This window comes from Pseudorca crassidens, chromosome 18 (assembly GCF_039906515.1).
Source record: "Pseudorca crassidens isolate mPseCra1 chromosome 18, mPseCra1.hap1, whole genome shotgun sequence".
Taxonomy (NCBI): domain Eukaryota; kingdom Metazoa; phylum Chordata; class Mammalia; order Artiodactyla; family Delphinidae; genus Pseudorca; species Pseudorca crassidens.
This window is the reverse complement of record NC_090313.1, coordinates 12,589,496-12,612,374: the sequence shown is the minus strand read 5'-3', so window position 1 is coordinate 12,612,374 and position 22,879 is coordinate 12,589,496. Positions and strand designations below refer to the sequence as shown.

The 22,879-nt window shown below is 40.4% G+C and overlaps 1 protein-coding gene across 3 annotated transcripts in view; it reads right to left on the bottom strand.

The window, feature by feature from the left end:
• SLC15A1 (solute carrier family 15 member 1) overlaps positions 1 to 22,879 on the bottom strand; it is a 71,347-nt gene that overhangs the window by 9,489 nt on the left and 38,979 nt on the right. For all 3 annotated transcript variants that reach the window (XM_067712944.1, XM_067712943.1, XM_067712945.1), the window contains exons 5-18: positions 22,690 to 22,809; positions 19,858 to 19,957; positions 19,549 to 19,639; positions 17,563 to 17,646; positions 14,982 to 15,064; positions 12,631 to 12,717; positions 12,000 to 12,089; positions 10,213 to 10,257; positions 10,026 to 10,058; positions 9,856 to 9,944; positions 9,232 to 9,313; positions 7,348 to 7,467; positions 6,150 to 6,293; positions 5,278 to 5,327 (exon numbers count right to left, since the gene is read on the bottom strand). In XM_067712944.1, the coding sequence (XP_067569045.1) occupies positions 5,278 to 5,327; positions 6,150 to 6,293; positions 7,348 to 7,467; positions 9,232 to 9,313; positions 9,856 to 9,944; positions 10,026 to 10,058; positions 10,213 to 10,257; positions 12,000 to 12,089; positions 12,631 to 12,717; positions 14,982 to 15,064; positions 17,563 to 17,646; positions 19,549 to 19,639; positions 19,858 to 19,957; positions 22,690 to 22,809 (1,218 nt within the window). The remainder of the gene's footprint in view (positions 1 to 5,277; positions 5,328 to 6,149; positions 6,294 to 7,347; positions 7,468 to 9,231; positions 9,314 to 9,855; positions 9,945 to 10,025; positions 10,059 to 10,212; positions 10,258 to 11,999; positions 12,090 to 12,630; positions 12,718 to 14,981; positions 15,065 to 17,562; positions 17,647 to 19,548; positions 19,640 to 19,857; positions 19,958 to 22,689; positions 22,810 to 22,879) is intronic.

The window sequence follows — 22,879 nt, the reverse complement described above, 5'->3', positions numbered from 1 at the left end:
AATTTGTTGTTGCCAATAAAAAGAAAAAAGTTTCTGGTTTATCTTTTACCACATGGATGGATTGGTGGAGTTAAGTGTTGGTGACCTCATGTATCCTTCTTTTGTAAGATCTCATCAAAGACAATGAAGGAGGAGAGGGAGAGGAGTGAGGAAGGGGGAAAAGGGAAGGGGAAGGAAGAGGGGGAGGAGAGGAAGAGGAGGAGAAGAACGAAGCTTTAACAGCACCAGAACAAGAAAGGATACCACAATCTAAATTGTCCAAAGTTTCTAAAGTTAGGAGACTTTTTTTTTTTTTTTTGCGGTACGCGGGCCTCTCACTGTTGTGGCCTCTCCCGTTGCGGAGCACAGGCTCTGGACGCGCAGGCTCAGCGGCCATGGCTCACGGGCCCAGCTGCTCCGCGGCACGTGGGATCTTCCCGGACCGGGGCACGAACCCGTGTCCCCTGCATCGGCAGGCGGACCCTCAACCACTGCGCCACCAGGGAAGCCCGGGAGACATTTTTGACAAAATCAAAGCAATGGATTCTGAGGCACAAAGGAAATCCCAGAGGTGCTGCCAGCTCAGAATCAAATACAAAGGTCAGGAAAGGGCCAGGTGACCATTATTAGTGTACTTCCTTCCAGGTCTGCTAAGGCAGTTGTGTGTATGTGCGTGTGTGAGGGACAGAGCAACAATCCAGAAGCTGGAAAAGGTATTAGGGGCTGAATTGTGTTCCCCACTTCCCAATTCATATGCGCAAGTCCTAACCCCCCAATATCTTGGAATGGGACTGTATTTGGAGACAAGGTCTTTAAAGAGGTAAAATGAAGTCATGAGGGTGGGCCTTAATCCAAGACGACTGGTGTCCTTATAAGAAGAGGAGATTAAGACACAGGCACACACAGAGGGATGACCATGTGAAGACAGAGGGAGAAGACGGCATCTACAAGCCAAGGAGAGAGACCTCAGAGGAAACCAGCCCTGCCGACACCTTGACCTCAGACGTCCAGCCTCCGGAACGGTGAGGAAGTCATTTTCTTTTTGTTTAAGCCTCCCAGTCTGTGGCACTTTGTTATGGCAGCCCTAGCAAACGAATACAGAAGGGAACAAAGAAAACGAGGGAAGGAACCAAACATTCAAAGGGCCTAGTGCAGGCAAGATGAATAAAATCACATCCAGACTTACTTTTACTGCAGAGAACTGTGAGAACACCAAGGAGAAAGGAGATAATAAAAGCGTGGGGAGAAGAAAATGAAATCAACTACAAAGACTGGCAGACGCTTTTTGTTGGTTTTTTTTTTTTTTTGTCTGCACAACTAGGTACTAGATGCCAGTAGAAAAAAACCCTCCAAGGTTCTGGGAGAAAATAGCATCCAACCTTATGATGAAGTGTACGAATAGAAAAAGGCATTTTCAGGCACGCAAGGGCTTGCAATTTACCTCACAGCTTCTCTTGACAAGATAACTGAGCATATCCCACAGCAAAACAAGAAAGGTGTCCCAGAAAGATGACACGAGATCCAAGAAAGAAAGGCAGAAACCTGGGCATACGATGAAAATTCTATGAGGATAGTGGTATCACAAGGTTACAGAGCAAAGGTTCCAGTGAGATCAAAGAGCATGCTGAAGGTTTCCAGAGACATGGAGCCCTGGATCCGCTCACCTTGGGGATAAAGACTTATGCTTTTGTCAATGAGAGGTCAAGTAAGTTACAGGAAAAAACAAAAGCTAGGCAAGAAAGCCTTGGTTAAATTAAGGCAATCAAGATGCAGTACCACCGAACAATTCATGGAATGTCAATGAATCTTGACATCCAGAACATTTCCCTTTGAGGATACATTTTCAAGTTTATAAAGTTACATTCTCTTCTCTTTCAGACTGATCACTCTTATTACACTACAACTAATATTTATACAGTCAAATTGTAAATCCTGTGTATTGATCTATTTTTTAGACTCCACCTAGCACATGAAATACACGGAAAAATAAATGTTAAGTATTAACAATGTGAAACATGGGCAGTAAAGAGAGATGAAGAGTACATTAATTTCTTTATATCATTAAATTAGTAGATACCACCGTAATAATATACTTATTTCTCTATTAATGTGTTCTAGTGGTAGCTAGTAAAAGCTAAAATCAGAAATTCGGTTGTAGCCACAAAGAAATGGGAATTGCAGTAAGGGTTAAGGCAAATAGGAGACCTACTCTCATTTTTCCCCAATTTATTCTTATTAAAAAAGTGTATTTATAGTAAACTGGCTTTTTTGCTATATAGTTCTATGAGTTTTAACACATGTCTAGATTTATATAAACATCATCACAATCAGGATACAGACCAGTTCCATTGCCCCCAAATCTCCCTCATGCTACCGCGTAGTTAAACCTTTCCTCCACTCCTACCCATGTCAACCACTAATCTGTTCTTCATTCTTAGGGGTTTTTTTGCCACTTCCAGAATGTCATATAAATGGAATTATATAGTATGTATAACTTTTTGAGATTGGCTTCTTTGATGGCATAATGCACTTGAATTTCTTTTATATTGTTGCATGAATCAGTAGTTCATTCCTTTTTTTTCTTGAGTAATATTCCATTGTATGGATGCAATAAAATCTGATGTCTGTTTATCCATCACCCACTGAAGGATATTTGGGTGACTTCCAATCTTTGGTGATTATAAACAGAGTTTCTATAAACATTTGAGTATAGGTTTTATGTGAGCATAAACTTGCATTTCTCTAGGATAAATATCTAGGAGTGAGATGGCTGGCTCACATGGTAAGTATCTATTTAATTTGACAAGAAATTGCCAAACCGTTTTTCAGAATGGCTGTACCATTTTGCACTTCCATTATCAATGCATTGGGAGGTCTAGTTGCTCTGTATCCTCACCAGCACTTGATATTGTCAGCTTAAAAAATTATAGCCAGCCAATAGGTGTGTCATGAAAACTCACTGTGCTTTTAATTTATATTTCCTCAATAACCAATGATGTTGAACATTTTTTCATGTGCTTACTTGTGTATCTTCTTTGGTGAAATGTCTGTTAAAATCTTCTGCTCTATTTTTTAACTGGATTATTTTATTATTGAGTTTTGAGAGTACTTTATATATTCTGGGTACAAATTCTTTGTCAGATATGTATGTGATTTGTAAATATTTTCTCCCTGCTTGTAGCTTACCTTTTCATTCTCCTAACAGTGAGATTTATAGAACAGATGTTTTTAGTTTTGAGAAAATTTATTTTTTTTCTTTTATGGATTATGCTTTTGGTGTCATATCTAAGAACTCAAGTCACAAAGATTTTGTTTCCCTATAAAAATTTAATAGTACATTTTACATGTAGGTCTGTAATCAATTTTGAGTTAATTTTCCTACATGATGTATAAGATTTGTTATATAATTTTGTATAAAATGTGAAGTTTAGGACAAATTCACTTTTTACATATGAGTGTCCAAATGTTTCAACACCATTTTTTTAAAAGAATAAACTTATTAGCCCATTGAATTGTCTTTGTACTTTTGTCAAAAGTCAGTTGACTGTACTTGGGTGGGTCTATTTCTGGATCATTACACTGACCAATTATGCTAAGTGAAATCTGCTAGATAGAGAAAGACAAATACTGTATGGTGTCACTTATATGGGGAACCGAAAAAGAAAAAGTTGAATCCATAGAAACAGAGAATAGAGTGGTAGTTGCCAAGGAAGGAGGGAATGGTGAGGGGAGACTTTCAGTTTTAAGATGAATAAGTTCTAAGGATCTAAATAAAGTACAGCATGGTGACTAATTAATACTATATTGTATACTTGAAATTTGCTAAGAGATTGGATCTTAAAATTCTCATAATATAAAAAGGGTAACTTTGAGGTGATGAATATGTTAATTAACTTGATTGTGGTAAATATTTTACAGTGTATACATGTATCAAATCATCACGTTGTATACTTTAAATATATATGATTTTGTCAATTATACCTCAATAAAACTGGAAAAATCATAAACCAAAAAACCAATGCTACGATTGAGATAGGAAATGCACTAAACCTATAGATCAATTTGGGGAGGATTGACATCTTTTCTATATTAAGTTTTCTAATCAATGAAACCAACATATCTCTCCATTTATTTAGGTCTTCATTGATTTCTCATCAGCCTTTTGTAGTTTCAGCTCTCAAATCCTGTATATGTCTTATAAGATTTATAATTAGTATTTCATCACTTTTTTTTGAGCTATGGTAAAAGGTATAGTTTAAAAATTTCAGTTTCCAATCATTTATTGCTAGTATATAGAAATATGTTCGTTTTGTTGTTGGCCTTGTATCCTGTAACCTTTCTAGACTCACTTACTGATTCTATGGGCTTTTTCTGTAGAGTCCTTGGGACTTGTTGATGCAATCCTGTCTTCTGTGAGTTGGGATAGTTTTATTTCTTCCTTTCCAATCTAGATGCTTTTACTTATTTTTCTTGCCTCATGGCACTAGCATCCAGAAGGATTGTGAATAGGAGTGGAGTGGACAATCTAACCTGGTTCCTGATCTTAGGGGGAGAGCATTTAGACTTTTGCCTTTAAGTACAATGTTAGCTTGGATTTTTTTAGATGTACATTTTCAGAGTAAGGAAGTTCCCTTCAGTTCCTAGTTTGCTGAGAGTTGTTAAATGAATGGATGCTGAATTTCATCAAATGCTTTTTCTGCATCAATTGATATGATGATGTGGCTTTTCCTCTTTAGTTTATTAAGATGATGGATTTTATTTATGATTTAGAAAACATTGAACCAGGGCTTCCTTGGTGGCGCAATGGTTAAGAATCCGCCTGCCAATGCAGGGGACACGGGTTTGAGCCCTGGTCCGGGAAGATCCCACGTGCCGCGGAGCAACTAAGCCCGTAAGCCACAACTACTGAGCCTGTGCTCTAGAGCCCGTGAGCCACAACTACTGAGCCCACGTGCCACAACTACTGAAGCCCGCATGCCTAGAGCCTGTGCTCCGCAACAAGAGAAGCCACCGCAATGAGAAGCCCACGCACCGCAACGTAGAGTAGCCCCCGCTCGCCGCAACTAGAGAAAGCCCACGCGCAGCAACAAAGACCCAGTGCAGCCAAAAATAAATAAATTTAATAAATTTAATAAATTAATTAATTAATTTTTTAAATAAACATTGAACCAGCCTTACATTCTTGGGGTAAACCACATACTCTCATTTTATATCCTTGTTATAGTTGAATTTTACTGTGGGTATACATTAGTTATGTAAAAAGCTGATATAACTTAAGTTTTAAAGAAATACACATACCTGATGCCATTTTTTCCATTTTCTGGCTTCTGGTTAAGGCCATCCTTTACCTGAGAAAGAAAACATTTTCAAATCTAACTCATCAGAATAAGTTCAGAAGGAGAGTGATGTTGGCATTTATCTTAGGAGCTAAGGGCACCATGACTACATTTGCTGGGCTCCATTCTTCAGCCCTGGTTCACCTGAAGTTAAGATGAGCCTCTACAACTTTTCATGCTTGCTTTCTAGTGGTTCCACAGAACACTGCTCTCCAAGAATTTAGGGCAAGCCACTCAACAGTTCCCTAATTAAACACATTACCAAGAAGTCTTAACTCCATATCGCAGTTCTGTACAAGCTCACTTAAATTCACCTTACAGAATACGCACAACTCCTTCATTAGGTCAACTACACCTTCATAGCTTCTTTATATGCTGAATGGAATATCCAGATGCCTATATTTTGTTATGAAATCATTTTTATGCATTTCTATTGCTTTTACCTGATGTATTCACTCTTTTTTTAGAGACGGCTCTAATTTCCCAATTACTCAGTGCAAATTTTTTAAATGAATGCCATTAAAGATATCTTTGAAACTTTATCTCAAAAAGTCTCTGAGAATCCACACAGGTACTCTGTGTGACCTGTGTGCACATATACCATACCATGCCCAGAAGGTCTTTTTAAAATTTGTAAAATTACTATTAACCCTTCCCATCCACCAGTCAAACCTTTACTGGAAGTCAAATGACTGTGTCCTTGAAAAAGGAAGAATTGAGGATTATCTAATATAATACTACATGGGGAGGAAAAAAAGTCACACCACTAAAAGGCCAATAGCACAGTCTCCAATAGCACAGTCAAGAGTCAGCTGCAGGTGTCCAGCTACTTACCACTTGGTATTTGTTTGGGGCCCAGACTAGAAGGATATGGCGATGGCCCTGCTCAAAGTCTTTTACTGGAGTGGGTGGTGATCCAGTAGAAGAAATGTTTATACTTGTCAGTTTGTCTGCACTGAAAGTCATAAAATCACTTGTCTATAATGGGGGGAAAGGAATCACAGTTAATACCAGAGCCTTATTCTGCACTAACACTGTCATGCATATTATTGGCATTCCCAGGTCATGTTCATACACAACCAAAAATGCCTTGATGGGGGCTGGCATTGGTTTGTCTCAGCCCCCGCCCTAGCCCACCCCTGTGGACTCTATCCTGAAGTTGTTTAGCATTACCACAAGAATTATGATTTTCATCCAGCATTTTACTTTCATTTTAGGAAGATAAATGCTATGGAAATTATTTCTACCATTGGGCAAAGAACAGCATTGAGGAAAAGCAACAACCTGGGTGAAAATCAATACTGGGCTTTCCCAAGCATCGGGAGTCAAACATTCTTTCCTCCTTCACGATTATTAGTTCGGCAAGATCTAAGGGAGTGGTTCTCAGTGGTGGCTGACCGGGAATGTGACCAGTTAAATCAAAATTTCTGGAGTTGGGCTGCAGGCGTCAGAATTGCCAAAGCTCTCCAGACTTAAGGTTGAGAAGCTCTCATCGAGACCAATGACCAACCATACACAGTAGGGTTTTCCAGTCTCAGCACTGTTGGCATTTGGGGCAGATAATTCTTTGTTGAGGGGGCTGCATGTCAGCATCTCTGGCTTCTACATAGGAGACGCCAAAAGCACACTCCCAGTTGTGACCATTAGAAATGTCTCTAGAGATTTCCAAGTGTTCCCTGTGGGGGCTGTTTTGATAGCTCCGGTGGAGAACCGCTGACCTAGAACCTTGCTATTTAAAGTGTGGTTCCACGTACCGGCAGCAGCAGTGTCACCCGACAGCTTGTAAAAATGCAGCATTTCAGACCCACTGGTCACAAATCTGCATTTTAACAAGCTCCCCAGGTGATTCACAGACACATTAAAGAGCACACTGGTCCAGAGTGAAGCCAAAATGAGATCAGAGATGAAGACATTTCACTTCTGGGCTCATCTTTGGATTTACACAAGAACCAAGAAGATCGGCTTCTCCAAATCCTATTGTGATAACTCAGGTCAGAAGAGGAAAAAGAAAGTTGCATTTCCTTCTACTTACTTGATGCATCGGGTTAAGTGTCTCTGTCTTTCCAGGAAAGGATATATTCATGCTATCATTTCCTATATTCAATACTTTAATTTGGACTTCATTTCCTTTGGGGAAGACGGGAAGAGTTTTCTGAGCAAAATAAAAGAGAATTGGCAGTGAGGTCTTCAGTGCATACCGAAGATGACCCTAACCGTGGCACCGGAGTCACTTTCCCCCTGGCCGAGGAAGGTGGACTGGCTGAGGCACACAACGTACCCACCACGAAGCCCAGGAGGCCTCCAATCCTGCACTTCATGGCGCCCACAGAAAGTGATGCTCGGACAGAACATGGAAGCAGTCAGCAAGAGGCTGCTCTCGGTCCTACCTAGCCACCTCCAGGTCAGACCTGGTCAAAGGATGCCTGATGTATGAAGCCTGATACCTGAGGGGTCAGAGTAACCGTCGCCTAAATGAAGGTTGATCTTGTTGTAGCGCCTGAGGTCTGCTCTCCCTCGTAACTCTAGAAGCTCAGACCTCAGCCCTGGACATAGTGCTCTGAATATCCCCTCCCAATGCTTGGGAGCCCCCTGCCTCTCACCCTGCTCAGGGTTTCTGCCTTTTCTCTCAAATCCCAGTGTCACTGAAGTAATCCACGTCTATTTTAGCCCCACAATTCATTTCCCACTAGCATAAAGCTAGTGATGTCCAAGAGAAAGTGAGCACACCCAAGCTCAAGGCAGCATTACTGACCACAGCCAACAGGTGGAATGACCCAAATGTCCATCCACAGATAAATGGATCAACAAAATGTGCTATATCCGTATGAAAGACTATTATTCTGCCTGAAAAAGGAAGGAAATTCTGACATGTGCTACAACATGGATGAAACTTGATGACACCGTGCTCAGTGAAATAAGTCAGACACAAAAGGACAAATACTGTATGACTCCCCTTATATGAGGTACAGAGAACAGTCAAATTCAACGAGACGAAATAGAATGGTCATGGCTGGGGGCCTGGGGGGACGTAGAATGAGGAGTTGTTTAATGGGTACAAGGTTTCAGTTCTGCAAGATGAGAAGTGTTCTAGGGATTGAGGTCACAACAACACGGATGTACCTAGTGCTACCAAGCTGTACACGTAGAAATGGTTAAGACGGCAAATTTTATGTTATACGTATGTTACCACGCTTAAAAATTTAAAGAGAGAGAAGGGAGGGAGGGAGGGAGAGGGACAGAGACAGAAACAGAGAAAGAGACAGAGAAAAAGAGAGACATGGGGGTGCAGGTGTGGGAAAAGGAGGGGAGGGGGGGGGAGAGAGAGACAGAGAGAGAGATTTTACCTCTCATCTTACATACTACCTAACACCCTGTTTCTGAGAGCTGCTCTCAGACGAACAGCATTAGGAATCTAGTTCAGTCCCATTTTGAGTCCAACAGACGTGTGGATTAGCTTGGGAACTAACCATCATCAGGAATGTTAGGATACAAAAGGCATCTTCCCATGAACAATTTCCCATTACAATTTACATATGTTTGAAGGACTTTGTGAGTGCCGAACCTCTTTTAACCAGATCTCCTAGGAGTTTAAATAGCGAAAGAACAAGTTCCACAAACTTCCCTCCCCTTATAAAAACTGTATTATAAACGGAAGCCCCTGTGTAACTGCCATCTAAGTTTTCTCCTAATTGAGTGCACCTTTTCGGCCCTATTCCTGGCTGCGTCCTTTGCAATGACAAGAACCCACAGGGCGCGCTGACTGAAAGGGACTGTTTTGCCCTGCAGCGCATCGTCCACAGCCCCAGGACTTAGTTTATCAGCAAATCCCTGGCCTCCCTCATCCTCTCAGTTCTGGAGAAGGACGCTCCACCAGACCCACCAAGAAAGGCCACTGGAGAATCAGAAAGCAGCTCACCTCGATTTCCACCTGCACAATTGCAGCTGCCACAAAAGCCATGGAAGCCAGGAACATCCCAACCGTCATCTTCTTCAAGGAGCTGGCGGGACAAGCAGAAGGGTGGCTCTCAGCCAGCCGCAGGTGAGCAAGCTGACGGTAAACCCACAAGGGAAGCGCTCCTCTCCCGCCCGCCTCCCCCAGACAAAACCAACTCCCCTCCAAAACACGTGGATTCCAAGCGTCTCTCTGTCTCTTATTCATGACCAGGACTAAGGAGGATAAATGTTACAGCTTCTCATCTGCATCTGGACATTTAAATTCTAGAAACTACTTTGGACCACAGTTACTATTTCTATCATCTACACATACAAGGGAGCCTTAATGAGAGGCTTTTTCAGGGTGCCATTAACAGCACTTTTATTTTAAGGGCAAATTTTCAGAAACGTCAGCACATAGACATCTGATTCGAAAATATTTCTTTGAAAACTCCCTCACGTAGGTGGCGTCATGGGAGAGGAGCCAGACATTCTTTCTGCTGAGGCTCTGGGAGCTGAGGGAGTGCAGCCCATTTGCAAAGCCCATTTGCAAAGCTGAGGGAGTTCGGACACATGGAGTCCGAACCCCAACCCGAGGGTCACCTACGTGAAATTGAAGCCACATTTTGCGATCAGAGGATACACCACAGCATCCATGATGGGAACCAGGATAACGATCAGGATGGCGTTCACGGTCTGCAGAGGAAGTGGAGAGGAGCTGTTACTGCCTCAGCGGTGGCTCTGAGCTCTGGAAGCGACTTAAATATTTTCTCTCACCTGCATCTGATCTGGCTGAATTTCAATAATTCCCTAAAAAGAGGGGGAAAATCTCATTGATAAGTTCGCACAGAGGATCAGTTGGGGGGTTGGAATGTTATGAGAGAGAAGCAAAAAGGGGGCAAAGGGGCTAAAGCAAAGGAATAGGGACCAGGGGCCGTAAAATAGCTCCAGGTCCCAGACTTACAATTTTCCCATTCATAGTTGTTGCCTGCAGCGTCCACCTGGAGCCCTTAAAAACAAGTTAAGTTTACTGCGTCATCTGGGAATGTGGGTTTTAAGCGTTTTATAAGCCAGTGTGGAGTCTTTTCCAAATCAGGAATGAGGTCTGAATTGCTATGGGGTTTAAAGATGTTTTTCAGTATCAGGCTCCTCTCCCAGTTCCACTGTGATTGTAGGTAAGAAGAAACAACTTGCATTTCTGCTGTTCAGTTAACAACAAATAGTACTCCAACCACTCACAGAGAGCCTACAAAGTACTACTTTGAGATAAGCTCTCCTTCATAGAGACAGAAATGCATTTCTGAGGTTTGCTGGGAAGTTGACATCACCTGCAAGGTGAAAGCATCTTCACACCCTGAGGCTATTTTATGTTCACTGGGATCACAGTTTCAGGAACATTATTACTGTTAAGAGCCTACTGTTATGTTAAAACACAAAAACAAACAAACAAAAAACAAGAAGGGAGTATCATTGTCATTAAAGTAAATTTTAAGAAGTAAAATGGTGATATAATGCAAATGTGGAAAAAAAAAAAAAAAGCCTATCGTTGACAGCCTAGGTTGTCCTAAAATGTAATTCCATCAAGAGAGTGATGGATTTAAACCTGGGCAGCCTACTTATATTCAACCTGTTTTGTAGTAAAAGATGATGCAGGACTGTACAAGTATATGTTATATATTCCATGGAGAACTGGATATGTGAATTTTTCAACATAATCTATCATCTCTACTAGGAGAACATCATCGAAAGTCAGGAAATATGCCCCCGGCTGAGTTCTTAATACAAGCCAGTCACTGATTACTTACTATACATTCTCTCTTTTGATCCTCACAGCCTTGCCCTGGGTTATTACCCTTTCAGAAGGGTTAAGGGATTACGCCAAGTCACACAGATAAAAGGTGCTCAGTGCATTTCTAGTGCAAGCCTGATTCTAATAACCAGTTCCCGCCCAACATGCAAAACTTGTTCTTCAGATGTTGGTCTAAATTTCATACTTACAAATAAGGAGATTAATGTCTATTCTCAGTTTTTTCCAAGAGATGGTTTACCCTTTTAATAAGCCCTCCTGTACAATAAAACCATACACGTGTGTAAATTTCTTCTTAAACCCCGGTTTCTAAAAGAAAGGATAGCTTATCACTTTGGCTACTGAGCGTCATGCATTGGGTTCTCTAACCCTATTTAGAAAAACTCCTAGGCACGCATCTTCCAGCTGTGGGAGAAAGAGCAGGGTGACAAGTCAGTGATGTGTTCCAGCTCCTGCTCTGATTAGAATGGCTTTGGCAGGCATTTCACATTTCTGGATGGCGCTTCTAGCCCAAGAATCCCGTTTCAGCGTGGAAGGTATCAAGTCCCTCTCAGTCTAAATATTCTGTGTATCCCATAAAAGACAGTACAGTGCAGCTTTTACATGCTGTATCAGGAGAAAAGCTCTGAATTCTCGATTTGGCTGGCAGGAGTCCTGGATACTTGTCTTTCCCAAGGCTCCCCTACTCGACCCCGCCTACTTTTCTTCATTGTTTTGTCACAGAAATGTGGATAGAACCCTCTAGGTAATTAAAAAAAAAAGGGGGGGAAAGAAAGAAAGAAACCCTAGGTGATCGAACAGTTACCAAATAAATGAAATGTAAAAAAGGAACTGGAAGAGAACATTTTCAGGAGCTAAATACTAAGTAGGTACAGCTTGCCATGCGGTAATGCCCAAAGAATGTTTTGTTAATGAAGATGTACAGAAACACAGTTTCATATTACCTGCTGATCAAACAAGGCCCAGAACATGGGGAGAGGAATATACAGGAACATCACTCTTGTAACCATCTTAATTTGAGAGATGAGCTGCTCCTGCAGTTGGAGTGAGTGCGGGGACAAATCAGACATGACCTATGCCAGAGCTCTCAGCCAATGCTATTTTCAGCGTAGACATATTTGCATCTAGAGACAAGCTGGGAGGTGAGTAATTGTTCCAAGAACCCTATCACAGGTTTCTTTAGAAAACCCCAAATTCCTAAGGTGTTGAAAATAAGAGTGAAAACATCTTTAGGAGGTAAATTGTTCAAATTTAAGTGTAAATTCACTAAATGTAAATCCCACCACCATCACTTAACCCTTCGATATTCAAACTAAAGTTATGTGGTCATAATGACATATAACGAACGGCAGATTATTCCACATGAATAACTATGAAGAGGTAATATTGTTTCCAGATAAATTATATCCATTGTTTCTCAAGGTCTTTTCAATATAAATAAGCACTCTCACACAGAGTCTTATTTAAAATGCTAATAAAGTTTATGAAGATACGACTGATAATTCTGTCCATGTAGCCTATTTAATAATACGCATTACGATCACTGGGGCCGTTGAGGCTGTAATTATCACTTACGTCGTATTTCTCGTTAGCCCAGTCCAGCCAATGCTCCCTCTTGGGAAATTTCTTACTCCGATGCTTAACCCTATTTTTGATGGCAAACTGAAGGAAGGAAGAACAATCAGATTTCAAAACAGAACTGATTCCTTTATCAGTGCAACACATTTCAATGAAACTCCCTTTAATGGAAGACTTACAAGAGAAGCAAAATATAAAATTGTAGATGTTAGTATAATGATGATGCTAAAGGCATGACATGCATTTATTTCAAACCTCTCACTAACTGAGAGCGTTTGAGCTGGGGTAAACGAAATCACGCTGTTACTTACTACTTTACTCTCCGGATTCTCTAGAGAGGAGCGTTCAGTAGAAATACAACACATGACACATTTGCCATTTGAGTTTTCTGGTAGCCATGTTAACAAGTAAAAGGGAAACAGGTGAAATTCATTTTAAATATATTTTATTTAACCCAACAAACCCCAAGTATGGTCTTAACATGTACTCAATGTTAAAAAATTAGTGAAAAAATTTACATTCTCTTTTCATACCAAGTCTTCAAAATCTAGGGTATACTTCACGCTTACGCCACATTTCAATTTGGATGCTAAATTTTTACCAGAAATGTTTGATCTGTATTTACACTGTCTAAAATTTATGCTTGAAAAACTAGACTTACACACCTAAGTTGTTTCAAACATATTTAAAAGCTGTCCAATAACTGAATTGAGTACTGGTTTTGAAATTTAAGAGAACCCACTACATAGAAATACGTGTATAAGAAATTACATAATTTAAATTAATTTAAGTGAAATCCAATTTAAAATTCTGTTCCCCAGTTGCACTTGCCACATTTCAAGTGTTCGATAGCCACACGTGGCTAGTGGCTACCATACTGGATGGTGAAGGCCTATTATAATGTATTACAGTCACATGAAGGAGAGGGAGAACTCACTACATAGAAACAGAAGTAGAAGAAAATAAAGATTATAGTTGAACATACTTTAAAACATGGTAACACTGATCCAAAAAACATACCTACCTACCACCACCCATTACAAAATTAGAGGCTTCCAAGATTCCTTGTTTGTAAGATGCCTTTAGGAAAGCAAAGTGCATTCACAGTGATGTAACAGCAGGAGAAGGCGATGGTGATGCCAGCTGGGGACATGCATGTGACTTTGTGACTTAAAAGCAATAACTCAAAGCTACAAGGTGACTTAGGATGCTGGGAAATAACAATATCATTTTCATGACTAAATAGCTTGAAATTGTTCTTTTGGCGTTGGGGCTAAGTCATCAGTTACTTGGGAAGAAAGAACTTAGAGATCACTGGAATTGGATCATTCCTATTAGACTGGAAAAAGCTTTGTGGTGGGAATAGTTCCTATGTTAGAGGAAAGTGTAGGAGGAAAAGGGAATAGCAGCGAGGCGGGAGAATTTTTGACTTTGATAAAGTATACATGTATAGTTTAACACAATAACATCAGGAAAAGGGGAAAGTAAGTGACTAAAATTATCTTAAGGCTGCCTTTACATCCAAAAGATTACCCACACTTAAAAAAAATGAGTGACACATTACTCCCTGATTATACAATGTAGATATTCCTTTAAAAAAAAATGGGTAGCACATTTGAGAATAAAGTTATTTGACTCCATTATTTAAAAATTCCTACACTCAATATTGATTTCCTGCCTTAAAATGTGCCTGTGTGGACACATACCGTGTAGATGCACATGGAAGAAACCATATTCCGCATGTTCCTATTTGGTGAAATAGTCTTGGAAACAAGACTCCTGATGTCTGCGTAGTATGACATAGATGCACTATAAGTTAAACACTGTTCTATTTTCAGCAACTTGCTGGACTTCAATTTTTGTCATAAATTTTTTTCTAAGTATTACATACATTGATAATCTTTTCATGTGACGCTGTGTTCATTTTTAAAAGTTATTTTCTTGGCCTTAGTTCCTGCACGTAGGATTACTGACACTTTCCACACTTCAGACTCTGGATATACACTATGAAACCAGACCTCTCCATTTTTGTTTCACTGCTCCCTGACAAACATCAGATGTTGTCTATCATTTTAAGAGGTAAAGAGTCCCTTTGATTTGCTTTTCTATCACCACTGATCTTATTTTATAAGTTCAATAGCCATTTCCATCCTTCCCTTTTTGAGTTCTGTTTGTGTCCTTTTCCATTTGGTGAGTTTTATAAGAAACTTCAATTTATCAAAAAAGGAAAGAACAAGAATAAAATGTCTAAAGGAAAGTCAAAGTTTCATTGAATTTTAATTTAAAGGAGGTAGAAGGCTCTGGGGTGACTAAATGTGATTGAGAGAGAAGACTACTGAAATACTTACCGCAATACACCTGGCGACTTTAGCCATGACATTACCCTGGGGCTGGACCTTCTTGTACATTCCACTGCCAATGACAAATACAACTGGGGAGGGCAAAAGAAGATAAGTCAACAGGGAGTTTGACAGAACTATCTGTGAACTAGAATATGTGTTTTTATTTGAGTTACAACCTTGTTCTGGAGATACCGGGATTACTCATTAGTGTTGGTTTACCTCTCTCTCTCCTGGTTTCCAGAGTGCTTTTGATTCTAATGATCACAGCAGCTTCTGAGTAATATTATATTGTGTTCTCATATACGAACATTGAAGCCTAATACTATCTCCTTCCCAGAACTTGGGGCAGCTGGCAGACACTCGGTAGAGCTATTTGAGCACAAGTTCTATCCCTCTTTACAGGGATAAATGCTTTCACAAAGCAGATTAATGCATTATTCTACAAATACATAGAACACAGCTTTAATTTTCTGGCTGCAATAGCAAGAGAAAGTTTCTTCTTTTTTTTAAATCTGCAGACAAAAATAGGAACTAATCTGTTGAAACTTCTACTTAATCACATATGGCAGAATTTATTCTGTGGTCATGGTACAGAAACCGTTACCATTAATTGCATGTGCAGTTACAGTTTTATGAAAAGTTAAAAAGTTCTTTTTCAATGAGGCCATTCTTCCATGGACCTTCTTATAAAATGCATAATACTGTGAAAATAATTTAGGGGGAAAAAAAAGCCTTTCTGCAAGAGACTCTGAAAACCACAATCTCTATGCTGGGATTTCTGATTATCCAATATCACAATTCAATAATTTTAAAACATCGACGAATTGCTTGACTTCTACTTGTTTTCCCCAATTTAAGAAGACATGAAGTTTTGCCAACTCTCAAGCATATCTCCAAGTGTGTGCCTGGATTGTAGATGTTCTTTGCAGTTAAAGGAAGAGGAGTTTACTTGTGTTCTCACCCAATGCTAATTTCCCTCAATCCAGACATGGAATACCCAGTTGAGTATTCCATTTGAGTTTACCTCTTTTTGTCAACCAATATTTTAATCTTTAAGCTTCTGATTAACTAATGAACTTGTTCAAGCATAGGACTGTTGCCGATAGGAACTTCTAGAGAGGATGGTAAGGCATAGGATTTGGCCTCTTCTCAAATCCATTATAAGAAAAAGCATAATCTTTGATGTAAGGATGACTCACAGGGACGAAAAGAGAATTTACCTGATGCCAATTTAACACAGCATCTGGCATAAAACAATAGTTTTTGAAAACCTATCTCTTTACCCAGAATTGAAGGAGAGAAGGCATATATAAGCCTTCTAGGGGAGAGTGGCAATATTTAAACAATTACAGAAGAAAATGGATGTTAAAAAGGGGGCGAATCCTGAGCTTTCGCCTAAGTGTAAGGATAAAGCTAAATTACTACAACATGAGCAAAAGAGATGAAAAAGGGCATACTCAATACTATTAAAAACTGGTAAAAAAAAAATCAGAGAACGTGATAGTGCTGACTGCTACCTCATCTGAGAGGGAGGAGATGCTATGAAGGCTTGAGATGGTTATTGGGTTCTGTTTCCTTCTTTTGCTTCTGTTGTAGATTGAACTGTGTTCTCCCCAAAAGATGTTGAAGTCCCTGTCCCCAGGACCTCAGAATGTTACCTCATTTGGAAATCCAATCTTTGCAGATGATGAAGTTAAGGAGAAGTCATTAGGGTGGGTCCTACTCCAAAATGACTGGTGTCCTTATCAAAAGGGGACATTTGGACACAGATGCACGCACAGGGGGAAGGCTGTGGACCGACTGAAGTTATACTGCCACAAGCCAGGGAACGATTAGAGGTAGCAGGGGAGCCTGGAAGAGATTCTTCCCTAGGGCCTTCAGAGGAAGCATGGCCCTGCTGACAGATTGATCTTGGACTTCCAGCCTCCAGAACTGTAAGACAATTAATAAATTTCTGTTGTTTAAGCTACTCAGTCTGTGACATTTTGTCATGGCAGCCCAAGGAAATGAAGACACCTACCATCTTTTAAACTGGACTATCCCTTGTAGAAAACTCTTCAGACCTCCTAAAAAGCCAATGCCAAGAACTTATGTGCAAATGACTATACACATATATTCCTCCCAGAGGGAAGACAGTCTTGTAGAAACATTTAGAGATGATACATTATGGAAAACTCGATGTTCACTGGAAATATTTAAGTGACAATTGGACCAGGTTGCCATGTCTTCAGGCAAGTTGTAGATGCGCACATGTTGATAAGAACAAAAGCTTTCAGCCATGGTTTCACCTAGTCTAGCAGATTCTATCACCTTCTTCTTAATCTGCCTAAATAGTTTCAAACCTTTAAATGTCCAACTCAGTTGATCCCCTTTCCTCTGGACTCTTTTTTGATCCTACTTTCTCTGAAACAACACGCCAACTCTACTTTCTTTGAATTCTCAGAGTATGTTTAACATGGGATAGCAATTCTTTGTATTACTTACTATTACAATTTGTTACATGAACTTTTAAAAACTGGTCACAACAATTAATATGAAGGCCTGACCTGATCACAGGACTGTAGTAATTCAACTGATTTCTACTTACTCAGAGATACAGCCATAAGGGCAGCAGGAACCCCAAACGCCAATGGGTAACAAGCTTTTTTACTGTGAATTCCACATTCTTGAACTGGGGAGAAATGACAAGATTAAAATTCAGTATGGCAATGGTAATACTCATCTATTTCCCGGTTTTGTAAATCCCTAACTGGTTCTTACATATTGTTTTCACTTAATGTTCTAGACTTATCCATTTGCCTTACTGATGTCATTGCAAGTAGACGGTCATTGCAGTAGACCGATGTCTACTACAAGGCTGAGCAAACGGCTTTGCAGTAGAAAGAGCAGGAGATGGAGGCGGGTTCTGACCTTAGCCACTAAATAGACGTCTGATACCAGCTAAGCCAAAATCAGTGGGAATCCTTATGTTCTGTGGACTGACTTACTGGGAGAGACGAAAATGACCTAGACACAATAATATGAAGAAAGTGGGACTCAGAAAGTAAAATCAAAGGGCCCTGGAAAATCAGGATTATATGTCCCTGAATTCATGCCAATTAGAAAACAATTAGATGACCCAGGGTAGGGGTCAATAAACTTTTTTGTGAACAGCCAGATAGTAAACCTTTTAGGCTGTGGACCTGTCCTAACTACTCAGCCCTGCCTTTGTAGGTGAAAGCAGCCATAGACGATACACACATGGATGGTCTTGTCCAGATCTCTGGATTTGGCCTGTGGGCCATAGTCTCCTAACTCCTGTCTGAAGATCTACTTTAGCTCTGAAATCCTAGGGTTGGTAGGGAAAAAATTAAGACTCTGGAAGGGGCAACAGAAATTACTGGAAGTCCTTTCAATGGAGTTCTGGAGCCTCCAGGAATCATCTGATCCTAAAGGGGTTTGTCTTTGTTTTTGACCAACTGTTTCACAGTTCTGCAGAGAAAGAACTTAACTAGGCAGAAAACTATAGTCATACAAATGTTTCCTGTTCGTTACTGTACAAATGATTCCTATTCACAGCAATGCAAAATAATCCCCCCATCCAGTAAAGAACCTAAATCTCTGTTAGTCAAATCCTTATTTGAACTGATTGTAGCAGCTTTCCAGTTCCCTCATCAACTAATAAGTTACATAAAATCTCTGTCATGCTGACGTTATATCTGTATGAGAGCCATGATGTTCCCTTAAAAATTATCCTATTACACATTTTCTAATTCAAACATGCACAACACATATTCTAGTAGAACCTGGAGGCGGGGGAGGTTAGGGGGTGAGAAAACATAATGTAAGAATAAAAGCTAGTACATTTTCATACAAAGCAAGTTGGAATGGGGTTTAAGTGTCATCTTCAAAGTGCTACTACAGGCAGAAATACATAAACTCCATAAATTATCTTCTTTCATAGTTTATTCTGACTCGAGGTGTGGACACCATAGTCCTGTTTTGGTCTAATTTGTCCCCAAATATTCCCTTCCATATGGGAAATTCATAAACCCTCAATGGAGTGCTGACAAGCACAAAACTGTGAGCTGATGACAGACGCTGCCCCATTCTCTTCCTTGGGGGCAGTTCTTTTAGAAATATCTGAGATGATGGGAAAGCAAAGAATAAAACCTTGCCTGCTAAATTCTTCCTGGCTCGCTGAACGTCACTGGGGAGCAAAGCTTGAAGGCAAAAATGTCAACTATGGCCCACCCGCTGTGGTTTCCAAACAGCCTCTCTTGTCTTATCTCTTACCATGAGTAAGGACTTTGCATTAATAATAAGTTAGAAAAATCGATTGCTATGCTAAGGACGGTTTAACTTCTTCAGGGGTCACTGGGATAAGGGATTCAAATAAGATTAGCAGTTAAATCTTGAAAGAAAAGTAGCTGGCATTCCAGATTTCACTGTATCCTCTAGGATGTATGTGACAGCTGAGGCATCGTGGGAGAATTGTGGGACAGGACAAACCAACAAGGACTCAACCTTTTCACCTGACTTCTCTTCACAATTAAAAAAAGAAAAACCAAGGTCCACTTCAGATATTTTTTACCTCTGAGCATGGGAGTGATGATAGTAGACAGCAAACTTCCAGCATTAATGGCCAAATAAAAGATGGAAAAAAATCTGTTTCTTTGTTTTTCCTGTAATAAAAAAGGATAAGGTAGGGTGATTTTGGCAATACAGTAACGGATCAACTGTAGCCGATGATCTGACTTGACTTTGAACTTAGCTTTGGTCAGTGTCTTACTTTCATGTGTACTCGAACAGCCTCCAATGGAGAATACACTTTGACCATGGAATTTGATTCCTCGGTGTTTATAATCACTTACATGGTTTCTGTGGTGACGCATGCTCTCACCTGGCCCTTTTCAAACTGATCTCCACCAAATGCAGACACACAAGGCTTTATCCCTCCGGTACCCAGAGCTATCAGGGCCAGGCCAACCATGGACAGTGCCCTAGGGAAAGAGATGGGTATTGCTGAAATGTGAGATCCTTAAAATCATCGGCCTCTCTTTCCCCTAATTTCCCTAAGAGGACCAGGAACACAGAGAAGGGATTCAACCTGTATCAGAAGATAATTCAAGAAATGCAGTCTTGACAGTTGAATGAAACTTGAACTCAAGGGTCTTCAAATTCATACTTTTATCTAATAATTTACCATCTAGAAAATTTAAAGAAATGGCTTGAATTCGGAACAAAGATTTAGGTATGAAGTTCTTTTGTAGCCTTATGATTTTTAGCAAAAGAATGGGTAAGTGAAATTTTAAGCATTGTCTCTGGTACAGTCATAACAGACTAATAATAGTCATTAAAAGACATTAGAAAACATGATTTAATTGCAAAGCAGAATAGCAGGTTATGTAGTAGGATCTTAACTTGTTCACAAAGTACAGAAGACTGAAAAAAGCAGAGCAAAATGTTTATTACTATAACTTTTTATAATAAAAAAGAGATTATTTATAATAATAAAAGGGATTAAGGAGTTGGGGTTTTTTTGTTTTTTTTGTTTTTTTTTTGCGGTACACGGGCCTCTCACTGTTGTGGCCTCTCCTGTGTGGAGCACAGGCTCCGGACGCGCAGGCTCAGCGGCCATGGCTCATGGACCCAGCCGCTCCGCGGCATGTGGGATCTTCCCGGACCGGGGCACGAACCCGCGTCCCCTGAATCGGCAGGCGGACTCTCAGCCACTGCGCCACCAGGGAAGCCCTAAACTTAAATTTTTTAAATTTACTTTTGTGTTTTCCAAGTTATCTGTGTTTTATCTCCTGAATTGAAGAAAAGCACTCACAGAATTTACCAACCCTCATTTTGTTAGATTTACAATAGGTTACTACAAATTTCAGGTTTTATAAGTGTTGATTCCATATCTTCTTGATTGCTAATATTGTTTTAAAATGCTAAAAAAATATTTTATGAAACAGATAAAGTCAAGGAAGATACTGCACATAGAAAGAATTCTTTAAAAAATCATGCCCATCTTCCTAGACTAACTGGCAGAAGCACCTCTTTCATCTTGCTTGCCTCTTAAAACAACTTGTGTTTGGCGGTGTCACTCTGAGCATTTTAAAGGACAACAAAAACATGGCCGGTTGAATATTATATACCGTGCACTCTCGTGAGGACTGTAGGCAGGTTTCAATACTAACCCCGTGAAATAAAATAAGTCACTAAGCTTTCTTGAGTACCTACTGCTTGCCAGGCAGTGCTCTAGGTGTTCTACCTGGATTAACGCACAGGCAGGTACTATTACAAATAAGGACAACTGGGCACAGAGGTTAAGAATCTTGCTGAAGATCAACACTAGTCAGAGGCACAGGCAGAACCTGAACCCATATGGCCTGGCGCCGAACTCCATGTTCTTAATTGATATTGTTGATTAGAAAACTGAGGTGTGGAGGAGATAAGTTGGCCTGGGTCCTACAGCTCCTCTGTGGGACTCAGATCCTGGTAATCTGAGCTGTGGATTATACCCTGCTTATACCCACTCCCCTCCACCTACACAGCTCCCTGGGGACACCACGGGTTCACATCCAGGGACCTAGCCTGGGTGGCAATCTGATTGACTAACAAACCAGAAACACAGATACTGCAGATACTAATTTGAATTTCAATAATACTTTCCCAACCCATTAGATGGTTTACTCATAGATCGAGGAATCGAAACAAAAGAACAGAAAACGAAATAAATCTTTACAACTTGTCTGCTAGGCCAGACTGCCATGAAGGGAAATTCATCTCACAGAGGAGCAGTTGTCAATAGCACTGTTCATCAAGAAAGCAGAACATAGGGCTAGAAAAAATATTTATGAAACTGAGTTACCGAAAAATGAGCAGAAATGTGGTACAAGACAGAAAATCAAAGGTACAGAGTCTTGAGGAAACCTGGGGCAATTGAGGATCAAGGTCTGTGGGAGTTCATGTCCCTCTAGGGAAGATGGAGATTAATACAAACATCCTGTGCACTGACCACGCCTCATGGGAGATGCACCCAAGACACCAAGCCTTCAAGTGAGCAATGACTCCAGACAACTGTTAGGATGGTGACATACTGAGGACCCAACTCTGAGTCAATTCAACACCTTTCTCTACACTGATGAGGGTGGAAAGCTTTCCTTACACTTATGGTGAAGGTTCAAGGAAAATGATTAAAAATTAGAGCACCAAAGGGGGGAGGGATAAATTAGGAGTTTGGGATCAGCAGATACCAACTACTATACATGAAATAGATAAACAGGGCTTCCCTGGTGGCGCAGTGGTTGAGAGTCTGCCTGCCGATGCAGGGGACGCGGGTTTGTGCCCCGGTCCGGGAAGACCCCATATGCCGCGGAGCAGCTGGGCCCGTGAGCCATGGCCGTTGGGGCTGCGTGTCCGGAGCCTGTGTTCCGCAACCGGAGAGGCCACAGCAGTGAGAGGCCCGTGTACCGCAAAAAAAGAAGAAAAAAGATAAACAACAAGGTCCTACTGTACAGCACAGAGAACTATATTCAATATCTTGTAATAAACCATAATGGAAAAGAATATGAAAAAGAATATATAAATGTATAACTGAGTCACTTTGCTGCACATCAGAAACTAACACATTGTAAATCAACTATGCTTCAATAAAAAAAATTTTTTTTTAAAATTACAGCACCAAACAAGCAACTAGTGAGAGGATGGGGTAGGGCCGCAGTTAACATCAACTCACACGTGCACAGAAATATTGTCAGGGTTTCCATCGTGGTTGAAGTCCACGAGGTCATTAATTGAGCTCACTGCAATGACTACTTGTCCAATGGTGTAGACAATGGACAGCGACACAATTGTCCTGTGTTAAAAGAGGTCAAGAGAATCCAAGTTAATTGTACAAGAGCCATACACTTCCTACGCCAGCGCGA